This window comes from Streptopelia decaocto (genome assembly GCF_964273445.1).
Source record: "Streptopelia decaocto genome assembly, chromosome: 1".
Classification (NCBI taxonomy): domain Eukaryota; kingdom Metazoa; phylum Chordata; class Aves; order Columbiformes; family Columbidae; genus Streptopelia; species Streptopelia decaocto.
In genome coordinates, this window is record NC_138663.1 from 201,046,496 (window position 1) to 201,065,171 (window position 18,676).

The 18,676-nt window shown below is 42.3% G+C and overlaps 1 protein-coding gene across 1 annotated transcript in view; it reads right to left on the reverse strand.

The window, feature by feature from the left end:
- The window catches only part of MTNR1B (melatonin receptor 1B), a gene marked incomplete at both ends in the record, with an annotated part of 29,171 nt that extends 12,122 nt beyond the window's left edge, over positions 1-17,049 (reverse strand). Inside the window, one exon of the mRNA XM_082062196.1 lies at positions 16,839-17,049. Within this exon, the coding sequence (XP_081918322.1) occupies positions 16,839-17,049 (211 nt within the window). The remainder of the gene's footprint in view (positions 1-16,838) is intronic.
- Positions 17,050-18,676: the final 1,627 nt, after the last annotated feature.

Genomic DNA, 18,676 nt, shown 5'->3' on the forward strand with positions numbered 1-18,676 from the left:
CCATTCAGACTAACTCCTTGTTGGGATTCTGGCTGTAACCCAAGTGAGCAACCTGGTGGCCTGTAATCCAGAAAGAGCAGTGGGTGACTTCTGTTTGCATTAAGTACCGAGTCATACCTGGGTGAATACACCTGCAAACTGGGTCAAACCAATGTAATTTTTACTAAATCAGGCTCAAATGGAAATCACTTTTGTATATACTTAATATTACATGAGAATGTTGTGTTTGAAAGTCATGTACTTCACTATTTTGTTTGCCTTCTGTAAGCAGACCAGTTATTCTTGCCTCATATTTGACCAGGAAGCTGACTGTATAGCAAGTTTTATAATCCTTACTGTCCTAGCCTACCAGACGTTTCATAAGAGTGACTGAAGATTACATGGTTTTGAGCTTATCTAACCAGAGGCATAATTGCAGGATCTCAAATCAATTAATTTTTGCTCAACTTTAAAACAATAAATGTCCAATGTTGAAATTAGACTCTGGATTGTATAGCTAGTGGTTTATATCTGGGACCACAATCATAGGTAAAATCTTTTAAACTATTTCAACCCACTTACCGGTAGATTGTTTTTTCTAGTCAGATCACTATGGTTAAACCATCTTTTTACAAGGCTTGCTTCAACATCTGACTAACACTTAACCCATTTTGCTTCTAATGACTGCAAAAGGAAGCATAAAAAATAAAGGAAAATCTTGCTTAACATGAAAACTGATTCAGAAAAAAATCTGTTGTCCATGGGCTCTAACCCCACCCGTGAATCTAAGAACAAGTATTTTTGCAGTCATTTTGGAGGTCTCAAAGGTAGGCTTTGTGTCCTTGAGTAGAACTGCTCTATTTTTCCACAACACAAAAGTTACTTTCTCCCATTACATTTTATGCCAATAAAATACTTGGAATATGCCAGTGTGCTAATTGACTTTTGGCAGGGGACCTTGAATTTTCAATTTTGTTTCTATCATGACCTCTAACTTAACAAGACAAAGGCATATAAAGATACGAGTCCCTATTAATCAAATAATTGGTGCATTATCTGAGGCCTCTCAATTTAACAGAAAGTTCTTTATGCCATTTTCTGTCAGGTGAATGTGCTGATGTAATTAAAAGTGTGAGACAGTATGTTGCTTTCTTTTCTCTTTTGGAAAATTATTTTTATGTTTTAGTTGATGGTTGGACCTACTGATGCAGAAGATTCATGGGAGTTACCTCCTGGCTGCTTTCAATATCACTGCATACCGCAAACAGAGTTCTGCCAACACAAACTATTATTTTCCTATTATTTATCAAAAGGCTAACCCTTGCTTAAAAGATGACATGCAACCAAAGCTACTAATACTACTGCAAACATATTTCCAGCTTCACTTCACTTTCCTGTTTGGTCTTTTCCAAATTGGAGTAATAAAGGAGTGGAAAACTAGTGGCAGTGAACAATAACAGACCACATTAAATTCACAGGAAATTTACCACTTTTAAACATTTGTGCACTGACAAAAAAAAAAGTGCAAGCTTTTCAGAAATCAGGGATCTCAGAAGTTAGGATGTGTCAAAGCCTACCTATGCATCAGTAAGCCAGTGCTGCCAATTATGTCAAATAAAGGTCTTTCCACCAGTACTTAGGTTAAAATACAAGTTTTTTACAGCAAATTATGTTCTCATGACAGAGTCTTACAGAATCACCATATCACAGACTCTTTCAGGTTGGTAAGGACCTTCTGAGATCAACTAGTCTAACCCCTCCTGCTCAAGCAGGGTCAGTCATATCTTCAGAGATGGAGACTCCACAGCCTCCCTGGGCAGACTGCTCCAGCGTTTAACCATTCACACAGTGAAAACAGTTTTCTTGTGTTCAGATGGAATTTCACAGGTGTTAATTTGTACCTATTACCTCTTGTCCTCTCGGTGCGCACTACCGAGAAGAGTCTGGGTGCTGCTTCTTCACCCCTCCCACCAAGTATTTATACACATTGATAAAATCCCCTAAGCATTCTCTTCTCCAGGCTGAACAGTGACAGCTCTCCCAGCCTGTCCTCATACAGGAGATGCTCCAAGGCCTTAATCACATTAGTGGTCCTGTAGTGGACTTCAGTCCCATAAGTCCACACCTTTCTTGCACTGGGGAGCCCAGAATTGGACACAGCACTCCAGCTGTAGCCTTACCAGTGCCGAGGGAAAGAATCACCTTCTTTGGCTTGCTGGCAGCACTCTCATGCACCCCAGGAAGCTGTTGGCCTTCTTTGCTGCAAGGGTGCATTGCCAACTCATGATCAGCTTGTTGTTCACCAGGACCACACGTCCTTTTCTGCCAAGATGCTTTCAATCCGCATATACTGGTGCCTGGGTTTGTTCCTCCCCAGGTACAGCACTTCGCACCTCCCTTTGTTGAACTTCATGAGGTTCCTGTCAGACCATTTCTCCAGCCTGTCCCTCTGAATGGCAGCATGACCTTCTGACTTAGCAGTCACTCCTCTCAGTTTTGTATCAGACCATTAATGAAGTTAAGCAGTATTGGTCCCAGTATTGACCTCTGAGACACACCACTGGTGGCTTGCCTTCCTACTAGACTTTGTGCCACTGATAACAACCCCACTGATCCCAGTCATTCAGCCAGTTTTTAGTCTACCTCACTGTCCATTTATCTAACTCCTACTTTGTCAGCTAGTCTATGAGGATGTTATAGGAGACAATGTCAAAAGCTTTACTAAAGTGAAGGTAAACAATATCTAGTGCTTTTCCCTCATCCATCAGGCTAATCATGTCATTCTAGAAGGCCATCACATTGGTTAAGCATGATTTTCTATTTGTAAATCCACATTGATTACTGCCAATCACCTTCTTGTCTTTCATGTTTTTGGAAATGGTTTCCAGGATTAGTTACTCTGTCAGCTATTCATTACTTTATTAAGGAATCAGAAGTGGTACCTTCTTACAGCATCCTGCAATTTTATTGACTGCTTGTCTTCCAACCATTAATTAAGTCAATTTTTGCTTAGGTTATGATATAATTGATAAAAAAAGCAATAGCTGAGAATGAGACACTAATTGGAAACATGTCGCATAGGCTGAGGCTACCCACAGCTTGAAATCTTGTCTTGAAAATAAGTTATACAAGAAACTTCCTGGAAGCGTTGTGGAAGATATTTCAACTCTCCAGATAAGTTCTTTTGGCCTCGGTGGCCCTGGTACTGTTTGGGGGTAAAAGAAGGAATACAGAGCTGCACCTCTTACAGTTTCCAAAGTACTTATCTCTCAGTCCTTTGCAGATTATATTTATTTATATATCAGGAATGAAGCACTGGGGATCTGAATCATATTATTTTACTCAGAAGAGAATGCACGTTCAGTGCTGGTGGAGCTTTGAATAGCATAGTTAGCTGGTTTAGTGTAGTTACCAGTTAGTTATCTGGTTTAATGTAGCTACCAGTGAAGTTGCCAGTTTTATCTGGTAGTTAGCTACACTTCAATAGTGTAGTTAGCTGGTTCCTGTAGGAAATCTTCATGAAAGGTCATCTCTTTACTTCAGAATGCACACAAGTATTCCTTGTGTAAAGCAATTCACATCCGCTTTTTGTGAATTCTAACTCTGTAGATAATGCAATTAATTAACTTTGTACATAGGTGTAAGGTGGAGGCTGTTCCTGAACAGCTTGATGTTCAGTAAGTTCCTTGGCTTATGAACACTTTGAGAAATCTGTTCTTTTCATTTCATTCATCCAGGGCCTGTTGCAGCAGGACAAGGGTTAACGATTTAAAACTAAAGGAGGGGAGATTCAGGCTAGACATGAGGAAGAAATTTTTTACAATGAGGGTAGTGAAACCCTGTCCCAGGTTGCCCAGAGAGGTGGTAGATGCCCCATCCCTGGAGACAACCCAGGCCAGGCTGGATGGGGCTCTGAGCAACCTGATCTGGGTGAAGATGTCCCTGCTCATGGCAGGGGGTTGGACTAGATGACCTTTGAAAGTTCCTTCCAACCCAAACTCTTCTAAACTAAATATGATTCTATGATTTCATACTTATGTAGAAGTAATAGCATGATGAGTCTGTGTATCTCTGTGGGTAACACACACCATTCTTGTCGGCTCTTGAACACATGTGGGATGCAGTCCTTAAGCCTGAACTCAGAATTTTTAACAGCCTCGATGAATGAGGCTAAAAATACCATCAGTAACAGGTGGCTTCACTTCAGAGCACTACAGTAGATGTTACTGTGTAGTTTACTATAATACATCAGAATGGGTTTGCTGAGGTGCTTCCAAAAAAACAGAGGAATTAATTTCTATCCGAGAAGCTAAAAAGGGTGGTCATCTATTTTTGAAGGACAACATGGAAGAAAGTACAGAGGTGTGTTAAAGGTGCGTGCTGTCTTGAATTTGTGGACCAGAAGGTTTGTCTGAGTGAAGATGGAAATTCCTGTTAAGGTGATGTGTGAAACTATTTATTTGTAACAATTAAAAAATTACTCCCTGTCTGTTCCATTGAGTAATGCCTGATTTAAAATGAGTTGGCTGGAATTCTCAGTCTTTTGAATATAGATTTCCAAGAGTCTCAAAGAACCGTAAGTTGTACTTCACAGAAGGGAAGGATGGGATAACTCCCAGTTTGCATGTAGTGACTACGCCACCTGCATGTCTTTACTTGTCTTGAAGCAAAGCAGCATGTTTTAATATAATATCTTTTCACTTGTCAGTAGCAAAGCTGAATAGAGTTGTCTGCTTCTAAGAAAATATTTTAAAACATCTAAAGACTACAACACTGATGAACTTCTCCATAGACAGGGTTTGCACAGCATGAGTATCTTGAAAAGACACATTTAAAAAAACACAACACCTATGCAGATAATATTCAGTAAGTAGATTACTTTTACTGGATTGAAAAGTAGGAAATAAAAATAGCTGGATTGATTGCAACAGATTACACATATTCACAGGGGATAGACATCTGACGTAAGGTCCTTGTCCTTAGCTGAACTAAAATAAAATGCTGTGTATACAGATGTAATTAGAAAATTTGCACTGAGTTCAGAATGAGAGGATACTGAGAATTCCAAGGAGGATTTGAGCAAATCTTAGACACATGAGGATGCTATTTATAGGTCACTGTCTGTTTTGCAGTGATATATTTTACAATTTGATGCTAGCTCTGAGCTTATAATTAGTTAACATATTTACAAGGCTGATGTGTTAAGCAGATATTTCTCCTGTTAGCCAGACTGCCAGCTCCAGTGGCTCTATGTGATATCTTCTGACAACAATAGTTGCCCTCATTGTGCAAACACGGCAATCTAAACCAACAGATGAACAGATGTTGTTCTATAGCAAAAAGATTACAATGTTTGTAGAAGTGTCGTGTAATATTATTACAATCTTCATACAGGCATCTAAACATTGAAAATGAGCCAAATCCATAAAAAGCAGATGAAAAAATTAACTTTGTGAGGTTTATGGTTTTTACTTCAGGCGTAATTTAAGCAGCATTTATTAAAAAGGGTAAACAAATACCTTCATAACTAATAAATAATTATAAATAGATACATGAATAAATGAATAATAATTAAAATTCATTAATAAATAAATAATTAAATAATAATCCCCGCAATCAAGATCCTTGTCATTTGATGAATATGTTTAGGCTGTTTTTATGTGTTATCATATGAAGATGTGACTGTCCCATATGCAGCGGAGGTGTCAGGGAAATTCCGACTCTGTGATATAGCTCAGTCCTTTTCAGTATTGAGACCAAAAGTAAACTAGAAAATTCCAAAGCAGCTAATGTTGTTAAGGAGGACAATGGAGTTGCACCCACAGTGTTTGAGACACATTTCTGTTAGCTTTTGCTGTCAGGAAATATGTTTCATGACTGTGTGAAGATGGTAGCTTAAAAACTAAAACAACCACTCAGACAGTTTTTAGGAAGATGAAAATTACCATAGCTTTTCTTCCTTTCTGCAAAGGAAAAACTTGGTTTTGTTTTATCAGCTCAGGATAGCATAGTTGTTTTCATGTGCATTCTTGGGAACAAGGCGATGTACTTGACAGTCTACATCAAGGTACTAATATGTGCTTCTAAAGGATAACTTATAAGAGAGCATATCTAAAATACTGGTACTCAGAATAGATGTGAATTGAAATAACAGGAGAATTTACTCCTGGAGGTAGAAAAAAGGTTATTATTGATTTTATTTAATGAATGTATTCTCCTATAACATCCCAAACAGAATGGTTCAAGTCACCTGGTGAATACATATCTGCTAAGAACAGATGAAAAAATTAGACTTTTAAAATGAGCTGTCCTGGCTCTCTGTGAGTAGATTTGGTCTCTTAGCTCTTTGGCTCATTGTGTTGAAGAGCGCCATGAATCCTGGAATTGCTTTTGCTGGTCCATCCAAGAACAGAGATTTACTGCAGAGAGGTCATGCAGTCAGTGTATCTTGCAAAAGCAATGCCAGTCCAGAGCCCAGGAGAGAGCTGGCAGCAAAGGGAGTGCTGCTAGGGCACATTGGAGCTGCCATAATGCAGCTGCTAAAAGGTCCTTCTAATTTCCTGTATCTGAGGGTATGTTTGCATTTGTTATTTCAGAGAGATGAACGAAAACTGTGAGTTAGAAGCAAAAAAAAGAAAAAAGCTTCTGTGACCTATGGAGAGCCTGGCTATGGTGTTGCAGGCAAAGCATCACACTAACATCACCCTCTGCTCTTCCTTTTGCTCAGAACATGGGTGAAGTGGACTTGTGCCAAATGAAATACACAACATAAACATACCATTAGATTATTTGTTTCAAGAAGCCCATTATACTTCTTCAGTCTAACTAGCTGCTTATCACTCCAATTCCTCTAAAGATAGGCACAGCAACATCTCCTTTTACCAAGTGGAATAGAACGTATCATTATATTCTAAAATAAAAGTGTCTTGGAGCTGATCTTGGCATTGCCTGTTCACTTACCAATAAATTGACCACATCGTCTACAGGATAAAAGAAAATTATAACTGAGAGCTATCATCAAATGTGGTATTGCCAGGTGCTTCAAAGTGGGATACAAAGTATGCTATAACTGTAGAATAAAATTCCTCAAATTACAGTTTTACTGTAACCCTTAGGTGCTAGAATTTGTTTCACACCTGCCACTAATATATTCCATACTTTCTCCAATTTTTGGGAGCATCAGCCATTATGGCCTTGAACACTCAAAATATTCACAGAAGAGGCAGTAGATCTTTAAATTTACAATTTCCTGACTTCCACAGTTTACTGAGCATTTCAGAAAGTAACCTCCATTTTAACATTCTCCATCTCCAGATTATGCTGAATATGTCCTTGGTCTTGTGTCATGATCCTCTGGATGATGAAGAAAGATGATTCTAGCCTATCTACTCTAAGGCTACACATTATTTCATATACAGTGTCATATAAAGCCATCTCCTATTGCTTTTGAAGAAACTGTTTATCTCCTCAGGATTCCCTGTGATGCAGACTGATACATAGGTTATTTTTCTCCTTTATGATGTTTCTGTACTCCTAAATGCTTCTTTCAGTCCCTTTAAGATGATAATTTCCTTACAAACTTTCTACTTCCAAAATATTTCAAAATTTGGTCTTCTTTAGATTTCTTCTCATCTAGAACATTCTTAGGTGTCTGATTTTCACTTTTGTCTGAATTTACTTGCAAGGTTTACTTCCTTGCACTGAAGGATACCTCCTTTGTTAAAGTAAGTTTCCTAATTTCCAAATGACCAATACTGTCTTTTCACTTTTGTCTTCTACCAACAGGTTAACAAAGTTTAAGGTCATTCTTTTATAAGTAACTGTGAAGATTTATTTTTTTCAGTGGGTTGCTGTTTGAACCAAGTTTCAGAGAAAAGAGGACAGAATTGGCGATGAACTTACTCTGTTTCCTCTCCAAGAAGAGATTCTAATTAGAAGTATGAGATGAGTCATGGGCACATGACTTAATAATTCTAGAAGTGATGTAGAAAGACTTGGAGTATCTATCATTCAGAGGTATTCTCTGAGAAGTGGTTTCATATCTTCATGGACAGACTTCACCATATGGGAAACCAGCTGGCAATGCAAGTTGGCAGAATGAACAAAAAGAACTTGAAATTGAGAGGTGGGAAGAGAGCCTGAGAAGCAATCATATCATAACACCCAGGGTAAGGGGAATTTTGGCTTCAGGAGGGTGGTGGCAACCAATATAGAAAACAAGAGCTCAAAGACTGAGAAGTTTGACCTGAGTGGTAATTAAAAGTGCACAGAGTCAGCAAAAGAAGGCCTGGAACTAATGCAACAAAATAGGGGATCCAAAACCAGTGAACAATTCAAATCAAACTTTACAGAAATAATTATCTTAGAATGGAGTTGCATCAATGATCAGAGAAGAGAAATATAGAACTGAAAGGTGTACAGACTTCATAAAAGGAAAGAAAAAAAGAAGAGGATGATGTCCTGGTGGAAGCAAAAATTACATTGGGAAAGAGTTGTAAGGTCTGACCTGGTTTGGACTAGGACAGAAACAATTTCTCTTTCAGTAAGTTTTCTTTTCAGTTAAATTTCTCCTAAGTAACTACACATCTGATGTTGACTACCTGTTTTTCAAAGTGTCTGCTTCTAAAATTGATAACACCTGTTTACAGTTGTTACCAAGGTGACGGTAGGATTGGCATGCAGAGAGATCCATATTTATATTTATATTTATCTCTACAGGAACCAAGGTCACTGTTAAGTATCTTATGTTCCACAGTGAGAGGGTGTAAAAGAGTCACACCTATGGGGAGGAGTGGACAGAACAGCTGACTCAAAATTGGCCAGCAAAGTATTCCATGCCATACATGTCACACTCAATTTAAAGCTGAGGGATTGTGAGGGTCGCCCTCCTTTCATGGCTGGTGTCTGAGGAGGACTCTGCCTGTTCTTCTGCCTCCAACCCCAATCCTGATCCATGCATTCCTCAATCCAGTTCCCATCTGCTGCTGAGTCTAGTCCAGGACTTCCTGGAGCCTGCCCCACAGCCTCAGAAGTGGGAGCCTCCACACTGCCAGTTCCATCATTGGGGAAGCTCAATATTGGTTTTGTATATTTGCTATTATTTCTCTTATTATAGCTAATCACACTCATTTTTATTGTTTTTTTAAAGCTGTCTTAATTTTCCAACCCATAAGTCTCTCACCCTTTTCTTCTTTCCCTTTCCCTTCTGGGAGAAGAGAGCATCTGCGCTTCATTTTAATCGCCAGCCCAGCCTTAAATGGTGATGAGACAACATGCAGGGAAGTATTAATATGCAGAAACCTGCAGCAGGATGAGATCACTTCTGTCTTAGTAGGGAAATACTAATGGAAACAATTTAAGATGGGACACTGGAGCTCCTCGTATGCAAAGGAGATAATAAACATACTAATGAGTATTGAGTTCCAGACATACACACAGTAGATTTCTTCAACATAGAGTCTGTCTGCCAACATATCCCAGCCTTTGTTTTGATAAAGAACAAAGACATCCCTGAAGAGCCTGTCATAGAAAATAAGGTTGCATTGAAAGCAGATGAGATTATTTTGTTTAAATTAAATGGAAGAATAGACAAAACAGACATAACTAAGAAGGGGTTTTGCATGTTTCGATAAATAAAAGAAGCTAATTAGGAAAGTGATGTCTGCTGTATTGAGGAGCTGAGGGATTTGAATGTGGAGGAAGCCTGGCATTTCTTCATATTGAAGATACAAAAATGCTCTCTGGATCTTGCGTCCAAAAGAGAGGGGAAAATATAAGAAAAAGTTCCAGATCTAGCTGGAGGAAAAGTTGTCTCAGCTTGGATACCAGGGCAAGAAACAAGGCTAGAAGAAACAGCAAAAGATATGTCCATCAAGGAAAACTGCTGGCACGAGGAAAAAATGATAAAATGGGAAATGACAAAAAAGCCCTAAACTTCATTGGCTTTGCAAAAACTTCTAAAATGAATAAAATGCCCTTTCAACACATTAACAAAATGAAAAAGGAAAGAAGAGTTACTGGGGGACAGAGAATCTGAAAATCAACTTAAACTGGTTACTTGTCTGAAAAAAGATTTTGCTACACTTTTTAATAAGGACAATAATGGACTTGGGAACAAGGCACGCTGGCAAGTAAGGAATTAACATATCTACAATAAAATAAAAACGTCAGAGAGATTGAATATACTAGGTGGCAGGAATTTTCGAACATGTTTTCTCAGAGGTAGTGCCATGGGTTCTGAAAGGACAGAGAACTACCTGTGGGACATGTAAAAAGGGGCCAAGTGTGTTCTCTGGTTCTCATTGCCAGTAGGGAGGCACTGATTTCTCTCAGACTGTGGCACACAGAGCTTGGCTCCCACACACATCTCAAAGAGCAGTTTTGCCATGACTCACCTGCAGCTGTGGTGCTCTCACACTTTACTACTCATTTCCTCCTTCCTTGCTATGGTGCTGGCACAAGTGCTGTTTCTTTTTGCATGAATGGTGCTAGCAATAATTCAAAAAAAACAATTAGGGAGTAATGAGAAAACTAACAGAGTTTTGCCACGTCTGGAAGATTTATCTGTCTACCACAGAGTATGTGCTAACGTGGCAGTTGTATTTAAGGTGGTGAATTGGTTGCAGAGGAAGAATGAATTGAGAAATCTTCAGGCTTTTTAATCTCATCTGAATTGTAGGCAAGGCAAGGCTGCAGAAACAAATTTGGAAGGAAATGAAAATTAAAGATGCAAGTAAAGACAAATGGAATAAAATTCAATGTGAGCTTATACAAAGTGGCTGTACCAACTAACCAGATCATTTTTATTCAGTAAAAGCTGGACTTGGACTCTCTATACCTGGGAGGTTGCTCTAAACTCATCTAGTCTTGGAAGAACATATGCTTGGGTATGACACACAGCCTATTGCTACCACTGCCTGGATGGTGACGAAAGAAAATGGTTGGACTGGACCGGAGGGACATAACCTAGACTGAGCGAATTTTGTCTGATTCAGAAGTATTATGTCACAAAACACAAAGAGAACTTATGAAATATTGTGATAATACAAAGTTGAGAGCCCACATTGATACAGGGAAATGTCAAGATCTTTCTTTTCCATTAGGACTAAAAGAGCAGAAAGTGGATAGAGTATAACAGCATGAGGCATGAGGCCAGGTACTGAAGGAATAATAATTGTGTGGACTGAATAGACAAAAGAAAGAGAAGAGCTGCATTAGCAAGTGACTGCACCAAGAAGAATAATCTATATAATGTTGTCACAGAAAATCAAAATGTGGCTCCAAGGTACATCAGGCTCATTTTGTCCATCCAGAGAACGACAGAGCAGAAAAGAATGTCAATATTATTTTTTGAAGGTATTGGTGGTACTTCACCTGTGTTACTGTGAACAGTTCCATTTTCTCTTGTTCAAGACATATTAATTCAGCTGGGATAGGTGAACTGGAAGGTCTAAGACAAGGGAAATGAAAAGCCTGGTTAATTAGAAGAAAGTAAAAGCATTTGCCTTGTTTACCATGAAGAACACAGGTTGAGAGGGAAATACATGTTTATTCTCCATTAATACGACACAAGACTTCTCACCAGCTAGAGAAATGATCCATCCAAGTTAAACAACAATTATAGTTATACAAATAAAAATATCCACTATAAATTAGCAAGTAATAAGCACAAAGAATAAAAAACATGTTTGAATCCTAGTATTATTGTAAAGAGATAGAAGAGCTTTATTTTAAGTGTTGGGTTCAGTGAACTTTTGTAAATGTTGAAGTCACGTTCCCATTAATTTTTCAGTATTGAACAGCTTCAAGGCTAGAAATCCTGAATGTGAGAGAGAATGTGAAAGCAAAACACACACAGTCCCAGGGCTAAGAACTCCATGGATCCAGGGTTCAAGAAATTGGGAATACAAAAGCTGAAACCATAAGAGTGGGGTCTCGGGCTCTGCTCATCAGAATATATTAGTGTCAGCACTACTGCTGATAACAAAAGACAATTTCATCAAGTGGTTTCAGGACCCAAGAAGCATTTGAACATTTCAGTTGTATTGGTAATGCCTTTTTTGTTTGTTTTAATGTCAGCCTTATTGGGATCAATATGATCTCTTGGAAGACATGCAGTGAAGAGGAAGAAGATGTGTTAATTTAAAAATGGAACTTGAAAAGTTACTGGAAGAATTACGTTATGACTTCTGATTTCATATATTGATCCTTTCTCACCCAAATGTAGGTGACTACATTGTGATAGTTCTTCTTGATTCTCTTAGTTTTTAGTAGAAATAAATAAGCACTTTTATGGGCTGAATCATGTCATCCTAATGTAGATGTCAAAAATAAGTTAGATTAGCTATGCCCTGAAAATGTTTATTTTTCTCCATTGCTTATAAAGGGATCCCAAAGGAAGAAGTTCAGAAACAGGTATCTCCACTGTAGTCTTCTAAAAGATTAATTTCACCCAGGAGACAACTGTCCTCTATCCCAGTGGACAGAAATAATAATAAAGGAGGAATAAAGAAGAGAAAGAGAACTGTTGTAGCCAAAGAGATTAAGAATAACTGAAAACAGCACATAACAATGGAGAAAACATCCCCTCAGCTATATTACAGAGATGTGGAGGGAAGGCTATGGAAAGGGAAATAACATGGAAAAAGAGTACAAGTCTTGGTTATATTGCCAAACATGTTTATTTAGTAGACAGATGACTACCAAAATTACAATTCTATGTGTAGGAATGTTTTATTTTGTACAAATGTTCATGTAAGAAGTATTTTCCATCTCTACAGCCATACACACATTAGATAGAGTTAAATATGCAAATACACCCATGTGCTTACAGGTAAAGAAACATGATTTTTTATTTAATTTGCGTTGCAACAGCACCTTGCTATTTGAATGGAAATTAGAGTCTCATTGTCCCATGTTAGTTTTTATATATAGCAAGGAAAACAGTGGAGAGAGTGTAGAGGGTTGACACAATGCACTAAAAATATCACTTAGTGCTAATGTATTCCTTGGCAGTGCACCAAGGTTAATATTAGGCCTTCTGCCAAAAGTCAAAGGGTCCCAAGTCCTTACTACACTTTGAAATGATATTGAGTTAATGTGCCTAATTCTCACCCCTCAATGATTTTATGCTGGCTTTAAGGCCAATGAAATACAAATCGTTTGCTTTATCTCCTCTCTCCTGTGGGAGATGCCTTGGCAGTTCCCACCTTCTGAAGTGCTTCCTACTGGGTTCTTAGCCCAGCCAATAATGTAATGGTTATAGCTACAGCTATGCATCCTGACATTCTTAAAAGCATCTAGTGGTTTTGATTGACTTAATGCACCTTCAGGACACTTGACCATCCAGCAATCATTGAGCACATGTAAACTTTAGCATGTCAAAAGTTTAGTATTTTAAGAGCTGCCTTCAACTGGGCACACTTAATTGAAGACACCCAAAATCAATAGTTGCTTTGGAAAATTCAGAACACATTTGATATTTCAAATAGAAACAAAGGCTAATTTATTTTATTAGTTCCATATACAGAGTTTTGTTTAACTTTGTAGTGTGTTGGACAAAGTTACTCCTATCCCAAATTAGAAATGACAAAAGCATTAATTTCTGTAAATCAAATCACTTTTAGAGCTCAGGAGTTGCTCAGCCTCTCACAGAAAGACTGGGCGCCATTAAGTAAGAAGACAAGCATGTTGATTCATACCAATTATGCTATGCATTACTTGGAAGAGCCTTCACAAATTTTCCCCTCCCCCTCCAAAACCAAACTTAAACGTGGGAAAGAGGCTTCTGCATGCTATGAAACAATCCTTCTCTTGTAAAGGCAAAATTCCCACTGTTTAAGGAGTGAATGAGCAATCTTTAAAAGCACCAATCCTACTCATTCGCCATTTCTCTCATGCTGAGAATAATACTTACCAACATAAAGGCTAAAGGGTCATCTTATTTCACTCCATTCTTGTACCTCGTAATATATAATAGCATTAAAATAGATTTGCTTTTGATCATGCTTTAATTTTAAGGAGCGATGCATAATCACACTGTTTGCAATTACCAGATTTCTTTGTAAAGCCTCTGACAGAATAGTGTTGATAAATCCTAGAAATATGCTCAAGCCCTGTTTTGTCTTCTGAAGAGATTATTATTTGTACTACAGAAATGGGCAGAACTGCTTAATTCATTCCTCATACACCTGCAGCTTATTTGAAGTCCCAGACTCTCATCCCTATCCAAGAAAATATCTCATTAGCTTCTTCAAAGATAATTGAGTGTTCATGGCGCTATAGCTGTTTGTTTCTTCTCCATTCAGCTGGACCCCCGCCATCTTGTCACAGCCATTCCACTGGCTTCATCTTGTCTCTTTGTGACATCCTCTACCACAAGTCTAACCCTTTTCATGCCATGTTTCCTCACCATTTTACTTTCTGCCACATCTGCTCCTCTTGCATGTACATATATGTTGTTTCTGGTTTGCTCAGAAAGGAAAACCTGTAAATCCACCTGCTTGTCCATCTTCTTTCCTTGTTGGAGGCAAAGGGCTCCCAAGCACTGCCTTAGCTTTCCCCCACCTTCCCATTCCCTCCATCACTTCACTCACTTCAATTTGCAGTCCTCTTCCATCCTGCTCCTTCCTTAGGAAATTTTCTCTTGAAAGACCTCTGTGGACATTTACCAAATTATCCTCTTTCAGTTTCATCCTCAAGAGCCGTCTCTTCCTGATGGAAAACTAAGAATTGGCAAATTAAAAGGTATTTAATTGTATGAAGATTATCCAGAAGGAACTCCCTGCTATTCTTCATGGTAGTTATCGAAGATGAAGAGATCCTTGGGACAGGGTCAGTGACATCATGTTAAGGATGAACCTAGAAGGAGATCAATTAGTAGGTATTTGAATTAGATAAGAAGACCACGTCTTATTGCAACAGCCTTAGGACTCCACAAAGCACTTTGATCAATACCTTGAAACTTTTTCTTCCAGGCGCCAATCACTTCCAGTCCGACCCCTCCTCTCCGCTGCCGTTCGAAGGAAGGAAAGGGTTCCGATGAGAGCTCCTTTCTTGCTCCTCCTCGGCCGGGATTTGACACCTCGAGCCGGCCACGCTCACGAGTTCCCTGGGCGCTCACCTGCCCAGAGCCCAGGCTCGAATCCCCCCGGGAACGCACATTCCCCGGCGCCGAGGAGGCCGGGAGGGCGTCGGAGACTTGACGGGGGCTCCGTACTGAGCAGCTCCCCGCTCTGCGGCGGTGCGCGCAGCTTCGCCCCACTCCGCTCTGCTCGGCGGCCGCTGTTGCCGCTCTGGGTACGGAGAGCTGCGGCTTCCGGCACTGCCGGCTGCCGGGGGGCACCGGGTAAGGCTTTACCGACCTCGGTACGGCTCCGCTACCTTCAGCAGCGGCTTGGCTCCCTCGGATGTACAGCCCAAAGAAGCGTGCCCGGTGAGACGAGCAGCCCCCTCCGTATTCCTTCCCTTGCTCACCCAAACCGCGCTTTCAGACGTCCTCAAGTTTGGCGCTGCCCCGCTAGCATCCCTCCAGCATTTAGACTTGTGATGACTAGGGAGAGGAAATCTCATCCCTCTATAAACTGCTTCTGTTCCTAAGCATAATTTGATTTAAAACAAGGGCCAATGAGTGCCTGTTTCCAGTTAACAGGGGCTCTAGTCACTACACGTGAAACATGATAGCGCTGGGACAGCGAGACCCGTCCAAAAAAACCCACAAACAAAAAGCACCCGGGGAAAAACAAGTCACCAGTTCTTCCTTCTGACTCCTGGTGAGGAAGCATCCTGCCGCCTCTCAGGTGTGAAGCTGGACCGATATGATACAGAGCGCGCTGGCTCCGGTAGCGCAGGGGATGCCATGCACCTGACTTCCTTAGCTCCCGGCAAAGTTTTGTTACCCCCACCTGCGAGTGCACCGCAAAAAGACCTGAAGAAGCGAGCAGTTTGGGGAACTGTTTGGTGCCACGGGAACTTGAGTAGATACACCCCTATTTCGGGGATAGTGCCTGGCACTGCAGCAACACCCAAGAGACAGCCGAGCTGCACATCAGTTAACGACCCGGGGCAGCGGCTGCATCAGCGCGGGGGGCGGGCAGAGCATCCGCACAGAGCGGGGCAGCCGTGAATCAGATAAGAACTCAGCCGGGACAAGTCGGTGCTGACTCCCGAGTTTTGTAGTTTAAGACACGTGCAAAGGTGAGAAGAGAAAGCAAATGAGTTTACCAAATAAATCACGCAGAGCCACATTCTAGCGCACACACACACACACACAAAGAAAAAATATAGACACGACTGAAGGAAAATATCCCACTTTATTCGCTGCTTTCTGGTTGAAGGACATTTGGTGAGGGACAAGAAAGCCGATGCTGTGAAACGCTGTTGCAAACTCCGATGAAGATTCCGGAGCGAGGGCTCAGCCGCTTTCCCGCACACGCCCAGAGCCCCATCTTCAGAAGAAACCTCTTCAGTAAGTCTTAAAGTTCCCTCTTTCTTCCTCCGACCGTTTTGGCCACGCTCTTTGCCTCCGGTATTTTAATCGCATGGCACCGATTCCCCTAATCCACAGAGACTAGACAATGCCTCATTAAGAGCCACTTAATGACCTGCATTCCTCCCTGAGGGGCTGGAGCAGGATAGAAAACAGGCTAAGGGGAGCGCAGGGGCAGCTGCCAAGGACTGCGGGCTTGGAGGTCCCTGCACACGTTACAAGGCAAGAGGGGGACCCTTTGGTTCCCTGCCCTGAGCAGGTGCCCGCCCGGACTGCACGGGCGGGCTGGGCACCGCAGGGCAGCTAGAACCGCACCAGGGTGCCCGTGGGGCTCCGGGTGATCCTGACCGCCTGCCGGGGCTCGAGCCCTTACCTGAGTTCCTGAGCTTGCGGTTCTTAAAGACGGAGATGATGACCAGCAGGTTGCCCAAGATGTCCACCACGGTGGTGAAGATCAGCACGCTGGACAGCACCGGCACCACCCAGCCGGGCCGCGGCGCGCCCGCCGCCTCCCGCTCTGCCAAGCCGAAGCGGCCTCGCCCGCCCGGGTCGCAGCAGTTCCTCAGGGAGCCATTCTCCAGCATCGCGCTTCGGCCGCCTCCTCGCCCCGAGCGGCCGCTGCCCCGGCAGCAGCGCGGCGGCTCTGCTGACTGGCCGGGCGGGCGGGCGGGAAGGCTTTTAACGGCCGCGCCGCGCGCGCTGCCCCGCCCTCCGCCCCGCGGGGCTGCCGGGGCGGGGCCAAGGGCGGGGCAGGGGCGGGGCCAGCGCCCCCCTAGGCTGCACGGGGAAGCCCGGGGGCGGGCACTTCGGCTGGGCCCCGCCCCGTTGCGCGGGAGGCGGCTGCGGAGGCAGGCGCGCGGGGGCGGTTGGCGGGAGCGGCGTCCCCGGCGGGGAGGGGGATCCTGGGCGGGCGCGCGCCGCTCGGTGCCGGGCGGGGCAGAGCAGCGGAGGCGGCCGAGCGCGGCCAGCCCCGGTGACAGCTGAGAGCCCGGGAGAGCCGCGGGGAACGGCGAGGGCTGCGAAGGGCCGGGTGGGGGCGCCTGGCGGAGAAGCCCCTTAGGGAATCCCCGCAGAGCCCCCGGCCCCGCCTGGGTGCAGCGGCGCCCGGCTCCGCCGCAAGCCTCATGGTTTTGTTTTTGTTTTTCTCTTCTCTTGTGTTTTTTGTTGCTGTTTGTTTGGTTCGGTTTGGGTTTTGGTTTTGCTTTGTTTCGGTTATGTTTTGTTTCCCGAGGCTCACCCCAGCATGTTCCCGGCAGTGCAAAACCCGGGACCCCCTTCCGCTCACCGCCCCCACCCAGCCGTTTTTTTCTGATTAATTCCCTCCTTTACTCTGGGCTACAGATCTATAATAAAAAGGCTTATACACTTACGTTGACGCAGACTTACGCTTCGTGTTTGAATGAAACAGGGTCAGATCAAGACTAAGGACAACACCGTAGGGTGATAACTGCAAAAGTCACAGACAGATCATGCTCGGAACGAATGTCAGCTTTGGAAAACGTGTGTGTATCAGGGGTTTTCCTTTTCAAGCTGCAGGAGCAGACAGTAGGGCACCGAGGGACTTATCTCTGAAATTAATTTAGCAGCAGATAGCTTCATTTGGGATCCCAAAGTGACATATGCCATATGTCAGTAAGCATTAAATAACTGTGATGCCTGCGGTGGGGGACAGACCCTGCCTGTGCCCGTGCGTGGCTTGCAGGGGGGCTGGCACAGTGACCCGCTGCCGCTGACACTGACCAGTGGGTTCCCATAGCATGTGCTGATCATTAGGGCTGCAGACATAACTTGTAAGGGTTTTGTGTCCTACTTTGCATTGTTTTCAGGCCAACCAGGCCACACTGGATCATTGTCCTTTTTTTTGCCCCACTTTTGAGAACGATGCAGCAGCTACACCTGTAGAAGATGTTACTGTGTAGCTGTTGTCTTCCTTTTTGTGTGGCTGTTCAACACAGAGATAGGTATGCCCCGTAGCTTTTCAAGACTTAGATCTTGAGGTAACCTGCCTCATTGAGTTACTTTGGAATAATGGGGCAAGTGTCTGTCCTTTCTAAAAGCAAATAATTTATTATGGCACATTGCTTGAGACTTACTTCTATGCAAATATGCACTCGTGTAATCAAAATACTACAAATTATTATGTGGACTTATTTTTCCAAATTAAAAATAGTTTATTGTTGTTCAATTTTAATGTATTCCTAATCAATTTTA